The sequence below is a fragment of the Cherax quadricarinatus genome, chromosome 34 (assembly GCF_038502225.1).
Source record: "Cherax quadricarinatus isolate ZL_2023a chromosome 34, ASM3850222v1, whole genome shotgun sequence".
Taxonomy (NCBI): Eukaryota; Metazoa; Arthropoda; class Malacostraca; order Decapoda; family Parastacidae; genus Cherax; species Cherax quadricarinatus.
The window spans coordinates 1,709,576-1,723,286 of record NC_091325.1 but is presented as its reverse complement, the minus strand read 5'-3'; the positions used below and the strand labels follow the sequence as shown (position 1 = coordinate 1,723,286).

The 13,711-nt window shown below is 36.9% G+C and overlaps 1 protein-coding gene across 2 annotated transcripts in view; it reads right to left on the bottom strand.

Moving 5' to 3' along the window:
• The window catches only part of mute (muscle wasted), a 49,674-nt gene extending 36,372 nt beyond the window's left edge, over nt 1-13,302 (bottom strand). The window contains exons 1-8 of one of the 2 annotated variants that reach the window (XM_053783488.2): nt 13,162-13,302; nt 10,665-11,549; nt 9,422-9,624; nt 6,643-6,760; nt 5,841-5,967; nt 2,955-3,073; nt 2,567-2,741; nt 1,125-1,267 (exon numbers count right to left, since the gene is read on the bottom strand). In XM_053783488.2, the coding sequence (XP_053639463.1) occupies nt 1,125-1,267; nt 2,567-2,741; nt 2,955-3,073; nt 5,841-5,967; nt 6,643-6,760; nt 9,422-9,624; nt 10,665-11,485 (1,706 nt within the window). In that variant the 5' untranslated portion in view covers nt 11,486-11,549; nt 13,162-13,302. The remainder of the gene's footprint in view (nt 1-1,124; nt 1,268-2,566; nt 2,742-2,954; nt 3,074-5,840; nt 5,968-6,642; nt 6,761-9,421; nt 9,625-10,664; nt 11,550-13,161) is intronic. The other variant, XM_053783489.2, reaches the window with a different exon arrangement.
• Nucleotides 13,303-13,711: the final 409 nt, after the last annotated feature.

Genomic DNA, 13,711 nt, shown 5'->3' with positions numbered 1-13,711 from the left:
TTGGTCGACTGGAATAATGTAATTGGCCTAAAATGGGAGTCAAAGTCGGCAAAATCGCTGATTCGTAAATATCGCTGACACACCAAAATTCACGAGAGCATAATTTCGTCAATTTTCCATCAAATTTCATACTTTTTGTTTTATTACATTCACAAAAAGATTCTCTACCATTTCATAAGAAAAAATAAATTTTTTTTTTTTTTTGAAAATTCTTGGACACTGGGGCACCACTTCAGATTTTGGCCTTGGACCCTGAAAGGGCTAACAACATTATTAAATAAGTTGGTAGATGATGAACTTCTGGAAATTTCAGAAAGCAAGTTCCAGATTTTTGAGCCTTATAATTGCATGGAGTTTTAAAATAGGTTGAGATGTACATGTAGAAAGTCAGATAAATACTTATTCCTTGTATTATGTCTGTGTTGTGTTGCAGCTCTTGATAGAATTTAAGCATCATTTAATTTAATCTTAACAAGAGAAAAAGCCTTAGAGTACTATAAAACAGCATGTAATGAGAAAGGAAGGCCTGAACAAGTGTGTGTGTATTTTGCACAGGCTGGTTCCACAAGTTTAAGTTACATAATATTAAATTTTCTGGTGAAAGTGATTCAGCTGACCACATATTTGTATATAGCCTTAAGAAATATTAGTTATGTAACATTTGTAGCTTTAAGCAATGCATTAAACATAGTGCATCATGACAACCAACTAAAATTGCATTTTATTTTTTTTAAATTTAGAGACCTAAAAACAAAGTCTTGTGCCATTTTTTTTAACAGTCTAAAAATAGAAAAGAAAAATGTAAATAGCAGAGTATATTTTATGCTTAAATTATTTACATAAAAAATTAAAATCAAAATTTTTATTTCAGCAGAAAATACATGGAAGTAACAATGAATGGGTCTGTAGTTTATGCCTCTGGCAAAACAGTGATAGTGTGAATGATGGTGAAAGTGTTTCTTTTTTGGGTCCCCCTACCTCAGTGGGCAACAGCCAGTTAAAACAAAAACAAAATCTACATCTTTTGCAATAGACCTGATGCCTCACAGAATTAACTACTAATTTTATAAATGAAACAAGGCTGGTGACTACTAAAGGCAGCAATAAACCAACGATTTATTTACCTGGAAGATGGTGGTGTATTAAGAGAATGCAAAGGCACTGTAGTTGAAGATACGTTTGTTGCAGAGGGTGTGCATGGAGTTGTCGGTGATCCAACCTCACTACCAAAACTAGTTGACACCAAACTCTCATCATCACTAGGTAACTACAAAGATGAAGAGAGCAAAGACATCATGATGATTTTACTGTCATGCAACATTTTAAATGTTCTGTATGTAATTATCTATATACAGGTGTCTTCTACAATTTTTGTGGCTTTACTCACTGTTTTTGGTATCATTTAACAGAATGGAAGACATACTACTGAAAGAGATAATTCTGGTTGGTTGTATAACCAGAAGTAGCTTGAAACTGAGATCAAAATACAGGTTGGCCATCACTAATCCGGCAATCAGTTATCCAGTTTCATCAGTAATCTGGCACTAATTTCAGCTAGCATAATTTCAGATTTCATCATTATAGTGACTCAATCAGTATACTGATTCAAATTTCATCATTATACTGACTCATAAATTGTGCAGATGGTTGTAAATCCACAGCAACAAGCCAGTGGAGGAGAAAGCAGTGATGAAAATGAGGAAAATGTAGGAGAGTCTCTGATAGGTTCATTAGGTGTATTCTAGCCTGACCACTCTGTAATCCAGCAAACTCACTAATCTGGCACACTACAGGTCCCAATGATGCCGGATTAGTGATAGCTGACCTGTAGCAGAAATGTGTGATTTTTGACAATTTCCCTGAGGACATGTAAGGCCCTCTATGGCCCTTTTATGGGCTTTAAATAGGTTTGATTCAATTACAGGGACATTAGAAACCATGACCAATCATTCCTGGTTATATTTTAATTATCCGAGAAATAAGGTAAATCTGATCTTTTTGTGTGATTATGAATTAAATGAAAAGCAGGTGTATTATAGGAGACCTGGGGACATGACTGATGAACAGTGGAAATGTTTTAGCACCTGGAATGTCTACATTGTTTATTTTTAACTATTTTTAAATTGGATTTTTTAATTTTTTGTAAAAATGGCTCAATTCCCAACTTGTGCACTTCATAGGTTAGTCCTACTAGTTGAATGGGCACTTTCTTGGGCTCAATTGATAGAATGGAAGGCATACTAGTGAAATAGGTAGGAATTTGGTCAAATGGAGCAATGGAATTGGTTTAAAATAGGACTTAAAATACATAATTCGTGCCCAGACCACTAAATTTGTGCCTGTGTAATTTCATAAGTTTTCCATCTAATTTCGTACTTATGGTGTCATTACTTTCAAAAAATAAAAAGATTCTCTTTTTTAAAAATGTAGACAGAGCAATATTAATTTTAGGGGTCTGCACAGTGAAAGGGTCAATTTCGAGGCCTTGGATAGTGAAGGGGGTTAATCTGCAGCCTTTAATTCATTTATTTTGCTTTATGCCTAAGACAGTTCAAGATTTACTCACAAGTTCATCAACTTCTGGCCTGTATTCCTCATCTTCATCCTCCTCAGGAAAGTCTGTGGTCACTAGTGCCCGAGTCTCAGGGTTGAGTGAGGTGGTCCCACATGAACTGCTGTTTGAGAGGCCTGCCCATATGTTTCCACTGCCAACTCCTGCTGCTTGCTGCTCCATAAGTTCCCTGCCAAGTTTAAAAGTATGTCACTTGCTTATTGATAATGCTACTTTTGTTAAACCATATTATACAGTAGTCACTAAAATATTTTTATTTTGGACTTGAAAGGAATTGTAATCATAACATTCTGGGAGAAAAACAAGTAAGACAAAGGATGTGTTCTGCATATTAAGTATGCAAGTGTTGAATGAAAAGCAAATGAGAAAAAAATTACTATACTTTGTTTTAGCTCTTGTTAGTGTTGGCTCATATACTGCAGATGTTTCTGAACCTTCGCCATGAATGCCCAAAATTGTGTTACGAACCATGGCCAACACATTTTCGTCAGTCATCACATTCTGGAAGAAAATTAAAATAAAGAAATTCCAACAGATGCAGGGGCGACTTGTGTATAGGCACTGCGGAACTGCAGCACCCCCTATTTTCACTCAATATTATCGATAACATTCAATATAATGAGTTTTTTTTTCCTTCAATTCTTTCTTTATACATTACTTGTACATTATATAATCCTTAAGCTTAATGTCAGTAGCCATCCCCTAGTACTGTACATGAAAAAATTACAAAAATCCTTATGTGGAACTGTGTGCTTCACAGTTCCAGTGATTAGGTGTTTGGCTGTTGTGCGCATGCGCACATGTCCGAGATGAGACGCTGCACACTAGGTAGAGACAGCACTGTCGCTGACGCAGTGCTGACCCTGTTGTGCAAATGTAAGGTAGTGTTTCTTTCTGACTCATCAACATGTTGTGCTTAAAAGCCATGTACCGTATTCTTGAATGTGATAAAGTGTAGAATTAGATGATTATCATGCTTCCAGCTATTTTATTTAATTCATAGTTTTCTCGGTTCTTTTATTTTACACAATATTAAAACAATGGCTAAAAATTTTCTGAAGTAGCACCTCCATTAATTTTAGCTACAAGCCGTCACTGAACAGATATAAGTATTATCAAAACACTAGCACAGCATTAGTATAACATTGCTGCTTAAAAATGCAGTAAACCCTTGGTATAATGGACTAATATGGGGACTGCTTGAGCATCCATTAAATAAAAATGTTAAAAAAGTAGCAAAAAATGCACTAAAGAATTCTACTGTACACACAATTTACAGATTTTTTTTTTATTATCACACTGGCCGATTCCCACCAAGGCAGGGTGGCCCGAAAAAGAAAAACTTTCACCATCATTCACTCCATCACTGTCTTGCCAGAAGGGTGCTTTACACTACAGTTTTTAAACTGCAACATGAACACCCCTCCTTCAGAGTGCAGGCACTGTACTTCCCATCTCCAGGACTCAAGTCCGGCCTGCCGGTTTCCCTGAATCCCTTCATAAATGTTACTTTGCTCACACTCCAACAGCACGTCAAGTATTAAAAACCATTTGTCTCCATTCACTCCTATCAAACACGCTCACGCATGCCTGCTGGAAGTCCAAGCCCCTCGCACACAAAACCTCCTTTACCCCCTCCCTCCAACCCTTCCTAGGCCGACCCCTACCCCGCCTTCCTTCCACTACAGACTGATACACTCTTGAAGTTATTCTGTTTCGCTCCATTCTCTCTACATGTCCGAACCACCTCAACAACCCTTCCTCAGCCCTCTGGACAACAGTTTTGGTAATCCCGCACCTCCTCCTAACTTCCAAACTACGAATTCTCTGCATTATATTCACACCACACATTGCCCTCAGACATGACATCTCCACTGCCTCCAGCCTTCTCCTCGCTGCAACATTCATCACCCATGCTTCACACCCATATAAGAGCGTTGGTAAAACTATACTCTCATACATTCCCCTCTTTGCCTCCAAGGACAAAGTTCTCTGTCTCCACAGACTCCTAAGTGCACCACTCACTCTTTTTCCCTCATCAATTCTATGATTCACCTCATCTTTCATAGACCCATCCGCTGACACGTCCACTCCCAAATATCTGAATACGTTCACCTCCTCCTTACTCTCTCCCTCCAATCTGATATTCAATCTTTCATCACCTAATCTTTTTGTTATCCTCATAACCTTACTCTTTCCTGTATTCACCTTTAATTTTCTTCTTTTGCACACCCAATAAACATTGCAATATATTTTAAGTCTTATTATATCGAGGGTTTACTGGGCCCCCCTCCCCCAAAGAAATACATATAATGAATTATCTGAAGCTGACACTATGTTTTCTTTTGTAGGTACTCCATATATCCAAGACTATCATAGCCCCTTGTGCTCCATATATCCAAGACTATCATAGCCCCATGTGCTCCATATATCCAAGACTATCATAGCCCCATGTGCTCCATATATCCAAGACTATCATAGCCCCATGTGCTCCATATATCCAAGACTATCATAGCCCCATGTGCTCCATATATCCAAGACTATCATAGCCCCATGTGCTCCATATATCCAAGACTATCATAGCCCCATGTACTCCATATATCCAAGACTACCATAGCCCCATGTGCTCCATATATCCAAGGCTACCACAGCCCCATGTGCTCCACATATCCAAGGCTACCATAGCCCCAAGTGCTCCATATATGACATGCCTTTTTAAGTGAAATCATGTTCTCTAATAGTCTTCTTTCTGCACATGCTTCTTAATATCCTACCCTGTTTCTTTCTCAATTTATGTTTCCAAAAAGAAGCATTATTATATTTAAGACGTACTATAAGGTACTCATTTTACCGGACAAGTGACAATGACTACTTTATAGGACATCCAAAGCAGAATGCAAATATTTTTTTGAAAAGCTTTGCATTGCTCTGTCAAAAATCTACATAAAATGTTGAGAGAAGTGTGTGCATGAAGCCACACTCTCAGGAAAGGCTCACTCTCACACTAAAAAAGACGTTGCTTTGCATTCAGGTCATTCTCTCTCCAGGTAAACTCCAGGTATTATTGTAATAATGATGTATGTAACTATATTCTTCATGGGAAAGTGGAACATAATTCTTTCTCCGTAACCCATGCATGTCGTAAGAGGCAACTAAAATGCCAGGAACATTCCATACTAAATTTAAAATTTAAAAAGACAAACTTTAGTTTTTCTCTTTAGGTCACCCTGCCTCATTGGAAAAAAAAAAAACTGAATATGTACCATACCTTTATAATGTTCTTAACATGGATAGCCGTGAGGTGTGTCCGTTCTGCCTTCTCTTCAAGCACTTCATCAATACCAGATTGTATTAATTCTATGACTTCCTGAGGAACATCCTCATTCTCACCACGGCTGGAATTTTTTGGTAAAATTAAGTTATGTAAAATTATTATTCTTAGATCATAAGTAACACTTTCATTTTTCCGACTTTCATGGAATGTACATCATAACTAAAATCAATCAGAGGTTTGATCATATCTACAGTAGAATCAGAGATGAAACTCAATATACAGCAGAACCCCCAGTGAAGTTCAGTTTCTGCTGTTTCAGTTATCAGTGGTTTGACTAATGAAATCGTAGGAACACAACTACAAACAAACACCACGGGCAGGGATTGAACTTGTGGCAAGTGAGTCACGGGTTCAATGCTCACCGTGATATGGTTTATCAGTGGTTTACTAAGGCCATAAAATAACTCTTAATTTTGCTTAATAATGGCCACAAAGCACAAAAGTAGTGACAGTGACAGTTCTTCAAAGCCTATAAGAACCCATTTTAAAGTCCCTTGCTCACTGCAAATTATTTAAATGAAAATTCACTACGTCAAATTTTTAAGACCAGGATGCATTTAGGGCAAGTACCATAACATCATTGAATATAACCCATAGGGGTTATACAGAATCTGGAAAATGGTAAGCGACAAGGTTTTCTCCAAGGATGGGGAGGGAAGCTCTAATTCCTTGAATGGAAAAATTCTCACAAGCAATAAGGCACCCCCACCCTTGAAGGGTGATAAGAAATACTCACACTTTTTTCTTGGATCTGGGTGGAGAAATCACCCCTTTTCTCTTCTTGCGTTTATCTTCCTGTGCTACAATAGTAAGGCTGCCTTCATCATCTTCATCTGACTCCTCTTCATCACCTTCTGCATGACATTAGTGTTAAAATCTACTTTTGTTGATGAAGATTAGAGTGGAGGATTGTTTGAAGAGTTTTATGATTATTATTCTGTGTTGTTCCTTAAAAAAGTAAAACCAAATCTGTATATATAATACAGTGGACCCCCGCATAACGATGGCATCGCATAGCGATTTTTCCGCATAACGATTACTTTTATCGGAAAATTTTTGCCCCGCATACCGATTAAAAACCCGCATACCGATTTTCGTCCGAGACGCGTCCAATGTGCCCTCAGCCAGCCTCACATGTGCCGCTCCGTCCCATTGTTTACCAGCCAGCCTCCGCGGTAACATCCAAGCATACACTCGGAATATTTCGTATTATTACAGTATTTTCGGTGCTGTTTCTGGAAAATAAGTGACCATGGGCCCCAAGAAAGCTTCTAGTGCCAACCCTACACCTCAAAGGGTAAGAATTACTATAGAGATGAAGAAAGAGATAATTGATAAGTATGAAAGTGGAGTGCGTATAGCCGACCTAGTCAAGCTGTACAAGAAACCCCAATCAACCATCGCTACTATTGTGGGCACCAGAAAGACAATCAAGGAAGCTGTTCTTGCCAAAGGTTCAACTGTGTTTTCGAAACAAAGATCGCAATTGATGGAAGATGTTGAGAGACTCTTATTGGTGTGGATAAATGAAAAACAGATAGCAGGAGATAGCGTCTCTCAAGCGATCATATGTGAAAAGGCTAGGAAGTTGCATGACGATTTAATTAAAAAAATGCCTGCAACTAGTGATGATGTGAGTGAATTTAAGGCCAGCAAAGGTTGGTTTGAGAGATTTAAGAAGCGTAGTGGCATCCATAGTGTGATAAGGCATGGTGAGGCTGCCAGTTCGGACCACAAAGCGGCTGAAAAATATGTGCAGGAATTCAAGGAGTACATAGAAACTGAAGGACTGAAACCTGAACAAGTGTTTAATTGTGATGAAACAGGCCTGTTCTGGAAGAAAATGCCAAGCAGGACCTACATTACTCAGGAGGAAAAGGCACTCCCAGGACATAAGCCTATGAAAGACAGGCTTACTTTGTTGATGTGTGCCAATGCTACTGGTGATTGCAAAGTGAAGCCTTTATTAGTGTATCACTCTGAAACTCCCAGAGCGTTCAGGCAAAAGAATGTCCTCAAGGATAATTTGTGTGTGCTGTGGAGGGCAAACAGTAAGGCATGGGTCACTAGGGAATTTTTCTATAACTGGTTACACCATGCATTTGCCCCCAATGTGAAAAATTACCTAACTGAAAAGAAATTAGAACTTAAGTGCCTCCTGGTGTTAGACAATGCCCCTGGTCATCCTACAGACGTGTCAGAGCGACTTTATGGGGACATGAGCTTCATTAAGGTGAAGTTTTTGCCTCCTAATACCACTCCTCTCCTGCAGCCCATGGACCAGCAGGTTATTTCCAACTTCAAGAAACTGTACACAAAAGCTCTGTTTGAAAGGTGCTTTGTAATGACCTCAGAAACTCAACTGACTCTAAGAGAGTTTTGGAGAGATCACTTTAACATCCTCAATTGTGTAAACCTTATAGGTAAGGCTTGGGAGGAAGTGACAAAGAGGACCTTGAACTCTGCTTGGAAGAAACTGTGGCCAGAATGTGTAGAGAAAAGGGATTTTGAAGGATTTGAGGCTAACCCTGAGAATCCTGTGCCAGTTGAGGAATCCATTGTGGCATTGGGAAAGTCCTTGGGGTTGGAGGTTAGTGGGGAGGATGTGGAAGAGTTGGTGGAGGAGGACAATGAAGAACTAACCACTGATGAGCTGCTAGATCAACTTCAACAGCAAGAGGCCACACCTGAGGAAATTGCTTCGGAGGAGGGGAGAGAGAAATTGAAGAAGTTGCCTACTTCAAAGATTAAGGAAATCTGTGCTAAGTGGCTTGAAGTGCAAACCTTCATGGATGAAAATCACCCTCACACAGCTATTGCAAGCCGTGCTGGTGATTATTACACTGACAATGTTGTGAAACACTTTAGGCAAGTCATAAAGGAACGAGAGGTACAGGCCACTATGGACAGATATCTTGTGCGAAAGAAGTCCAGTGACTCTGAAGCTGGCCCTAGTGGCATTAAAAGAAGAAGGGAAGTAACCCCAGAAAAGGACTTACTACCTCAAGTCCTAATGGAAGGGGATTCCCCTTCTAAACAGTAAGAAGATATTGCTCTCCCCTCCTCCCATCCCATCAATCATCACCAGATCTTCAATAAAAGTAAGTGTCATTTAATTGTGCATGCCTTTTTCAGTTTGTGTGTATTAAAATTAACATTTCATGTGGTAAAAAAAATTTTTTTTCATACTTTTGGGCGTCTTGCACGGATTAATTTTATTTCCATTATTTCTTATGGGGAAAATTGATTCGCATAACGATTATTTCGCATAACGATGAGCCCTCTTGCACGGATTAAAATCGTTAACCGGGGGTCCACTGTACTGTGCAAAATAACCATTGTGAAAAAACAGTAAATTTCCAAGCATTTTCATGATTTCTGACACTGAAATGTAAGAAATCATGAAAACGCTTGGAAATTCACTATTTTCACAGTGGTTATTTTGCATATTGTGATATCACTTCTTTACTATGATCTCATTGCATATAATACTTTATAAGAGAATGGAAACAAACCTGTCACCTGTTGAAAGGTCTTGCCAGATGATGGAGCACAGGTTTTAGTTCTCTTTCTTGAAGATAACCTCTTGTACACAACTTTTCCTGAAGTAACAGAGGAACTTGAGTCTGGTGGCGAGTCAAAATCCAATTTTCTTTGCTTCTTGGGGGTTTTATGAATTTGTTGCAAAGAATTCTTTTTACTTAGTGGCCTTTCACAGCTGTATTCAAATAAAACACTGTAAATTAATAATTTTGTCATTATTAAAACTGTCAAGTTGCAAATAATGCATGGCTCCCATTAATAGTAAACAGCCCTTTATCCCTTGCAATAACATAAGGGGTAATCAGATTTTATACACTTCTCTTATCTTCTCCATACTTAGGATCTTGTACCTCCCAACACCAGGGTAGTGGGAAATAGTGTTAAATACAAAACTCTAATTACAGCAACTGCCAAATGCAACCAGGCAAATTTTAAATTAATAATAAATCCTAGATATTCCCAGAATTTTGCTATAAAGTCTATATATATTCTTTATGTGGTCTAATTTCACTTTCTCCTATTCAGATTATATGGTACAGTATTTATCAACATTAAATTCAATCATCTGTCTCTAACTCCATATACTCAATTTATCCAATCTTTTAAATATTTAATTAACTATTATTTATTTAATACAAGATTTTTGCATCTGCTAACAAATTCATAATAATTTTCTGTTCCTTATAGTAATTTATATAAACTAAAAGCATTACAGGGGCAAGTATAGATCATTTTGGAACCCCACTGGTGATATTTCCACAAGTGAACATTTTTTATATTATCACTCTGCATTTTCTTGTCAAATGGAAAATCTTAATTATTTTAATACTTTACCCTCCAGGTTAAAAATCCGAACAAGTTTTCGTGTTATCTTCCTCCCCAGGCACCCAAGTTAACTTTGGTTACCAACTAACAAATATAAATTTTTTTGTATGCTTTTTTCTCACTCTGCATCTCTCATGCTAGTTATTTCACATGTCAGCTATCTGACTAGCTGTTAACACTAACCTAAAGGAAAGGATAGACACAGCACTAAAAGCAAATCACCACTGTAGTCTTAAGTTAGGCTTAATTTGCCCGAAATGCTGTGTATAACTACAGGCTTTTTGCATGAACAACTAAATGTCACCCATCTCTGTACAAACATTGTATCATGCTGAAAATTATTATTATTATTATTATTATTATTATTATTATAAGCACTGAGAAACAAACCTGGCATTAAGAAAATGTAGTTCCTTCAGTAATCCTTCAGTGGGAAAATCATGATCAGAATCTTCAGTTTCCGTTTCTGTTGTTTCTGTTTCTTTTGCAGTGTGTGAAGGAGAGTCTTCCGAATCCTCTTCCTCTCCTTCCGTTTCCAGATAATCCTCCTTTTCTTCGCACTCTTTTTTACTTGTGTCACTGTTATTATCATCACCTTGAGGTATATTAGCTGTGCTTTTACATTTTTCTTCTGAAATTTGTAGACCGTCAAAAACATTTTCATTTTTAACTTCTTTTATTTCTACTTGATTATCACACTCATTGCTTTGCATTAAGATATGTTTACCTATTGTCTTGTCATGTATTTCCTTTTTATCACTTAATTTACTCAATTCTTCATTTTGCATTTCTAATGAGCTAGCTTTTTCAATGTCACTCATTTCTATGTGACCTTTATCATCTTCATCTCTAAAATAAGTTTTAGATATAACATTTATATTTTTAAGTGTGGCAGTCTGGGTTTTACCATGAAACTGTAATTTCTTTAAAGCTTCTGAAGTGTTATCACATAACTTGTTAGAACTTAACTCTGCGCTTTTATCCGGTGGGTTTTTGCTTTCTACCAAAACAGATTCATCCTCTTCAAAGTTAATACCTTTGCTTAACGCCTCCTTAGACTCATCACTATCAGGTTCATGCTTTCCTAGAAATTTGTTTTCAGTAGATGTCTTATTTGTTTTAAGATGTTCCTCTTTGCCCTTCTCATTTTCCTTTGCTTCTTTTTGCAACTCTTTTAATATTTCCACTGAATCCTCATTTGTTTCAGCCATACTGTAGTTAAAGCTTCACCTGAATTATGAAAATGTCAATATCTCTCTTGACAACTTCCTAAATCTGAAAATAAAAGATTTATTTAAAATGTATTTTATTCCTAGGCAAAGCAGATTAGAGAAGAATTTTATCAGGGCAAATGATAGTAGGACAAACACTACAACAAATATCACAATCCATTACTGTACCATTATACATATTTGTATAACCTAACTTAATTTTGTTACATCTACCAACCATCATAATCAAGTAGGAGAAAACAAAAACACACTACCACAGAAACAAAGCATCTTTGATCAACAAAGAATACACTACCCTCTTGGTTGGTTAGTTACACTTAAATTATTACAATACTGTATTATATTCAAAACCTAAGAGAAGCCATGAAGTTCTTCCCATCACTGAAAGTGCTAATTCTCAACTTATTATACATAATTTATTAATTGAACTTTATCATAGGTATGTATGTGAACGAAAAATGACATATATAAAGGGTTAACTACTATTCACACTTTCGGGTATCCACAGTAGGTCTTGTGAGGCACTGGAATAATTCAAGGACCCCAATGGAAATAAGTCACTGACTGTTTTTGGGTTATCCTATGTAGTGTACACATGTTACTATGTATAATAATTGTACTTACGTGTACCTATACCTAAATAAACTTAGCTACTTACAACCACTGGAAATTTTAAAAAAATAATGCAACAAAATTATTGAAGTTTGCAGGCATTTGAAGTAATCAGTCCCTCAGTTTGGAAGCTGAGGGACTTATCACCTTCTGATCTTCAACTATTCTTCTCTGTAGTGGACTGAGGAAGCCACTGGTTGGCAAAATGTTTTCACAATAGAGATTTCCCAATTGAGGTGTACCGTAGCTCGATCGCTAGCACACTCAGCTTACACACCAAGGTCTGTGGTTCAATCCCCGGTACGAGTGTCTTAGGATTAGTCTGCCCAAAATGCCCCGGCATGATAGTGCTTTCTTTGTACTTAGCAAATCAAAATTGCAGTTACACATTCTAACCTTTACAAAGAAATAAACTTTATCTTATCAGGTGTCTTAAGGAAACACTTTAGGATATATTTTCCTAAGATACCTGCTGTCCACATTTGCCTAGCAGTAAAATAAGTACCTGGGTGTTAGTCGACTGGCGTGGGTCGCATCCTGGGAATAAAATTGACCTAATTTACCCAAAATACTCCACATAACAAGGGGCTTTCTATATAGTCATTATCATCATGGGGAGCGCTAAACCCACCTTTTTCTACATAGTATATCACTGTCAGCTATGTCTGTACACGTTGTACATGTACATGTAGAAATAAATATTATTATTATTGCTATGGAAGTAAGTCACTGACGTATTTTTGGTTATCCTGAGTAATTTACACTATATATCATAATTGTACTTCTGTGTACCTGTGTCGAAATAAACCTAATATGTGTTAAACAAGTGTCTAATTTATCTTGTTGGTTATTATTATTATTATTAACCATATATCAACGTCCTTAATAATTCAAGTTTATTCAGGTCAAATACACATAATTACATAAATTATCATACATAGTTACATACGTGTTGGTCACTCACCATAACCCAGAAAAAAGGTCAGTGACTTTATTTCCATTGTGGTCCTATAATATTATTTAAACCTTAAAAGTTAACTCACCTCTATGTTGATACATCATGTGTTGTTCACTACAGGTGTTGTTCACCGGTGTTAACTTGGTATATCATCAACACATTAACTTGTATTAATCAATGTAAAGGTAACAAGGACAGATAAGCAAGTGAGGTTGTTCATACTTCTCACTTGTTAACTTTGTCAACATTACAACACTGGTTCTATGGTTCCTTTTTTCAGTAATAATGTTAATAATGGTTCAGGGTATAATATTGCTACTGTGGTGGTATTAATAAGAACAATAATGGATGTTTGGGAATAAAAAGAATGTATAACTGAGTGTGTGCTAGTTAGTTGATCTCTTAGTGGGAATAGAAAGACCCCAATGGAAATAACTCACATTGACTTTTTTTGGTTATCCTGGGAAATTTATACATGATAAACTATATATATGATAATTGTACTTATGTGTACCTATACCTAAATAAATTTACTTATTATGAACATATACAAATTTGTGTATTTGTAATGCATTCCGCAAACTTTGTGTATTTTATACACCAATGTCTTTGTACCATCAGTGTCCCCTCACGGG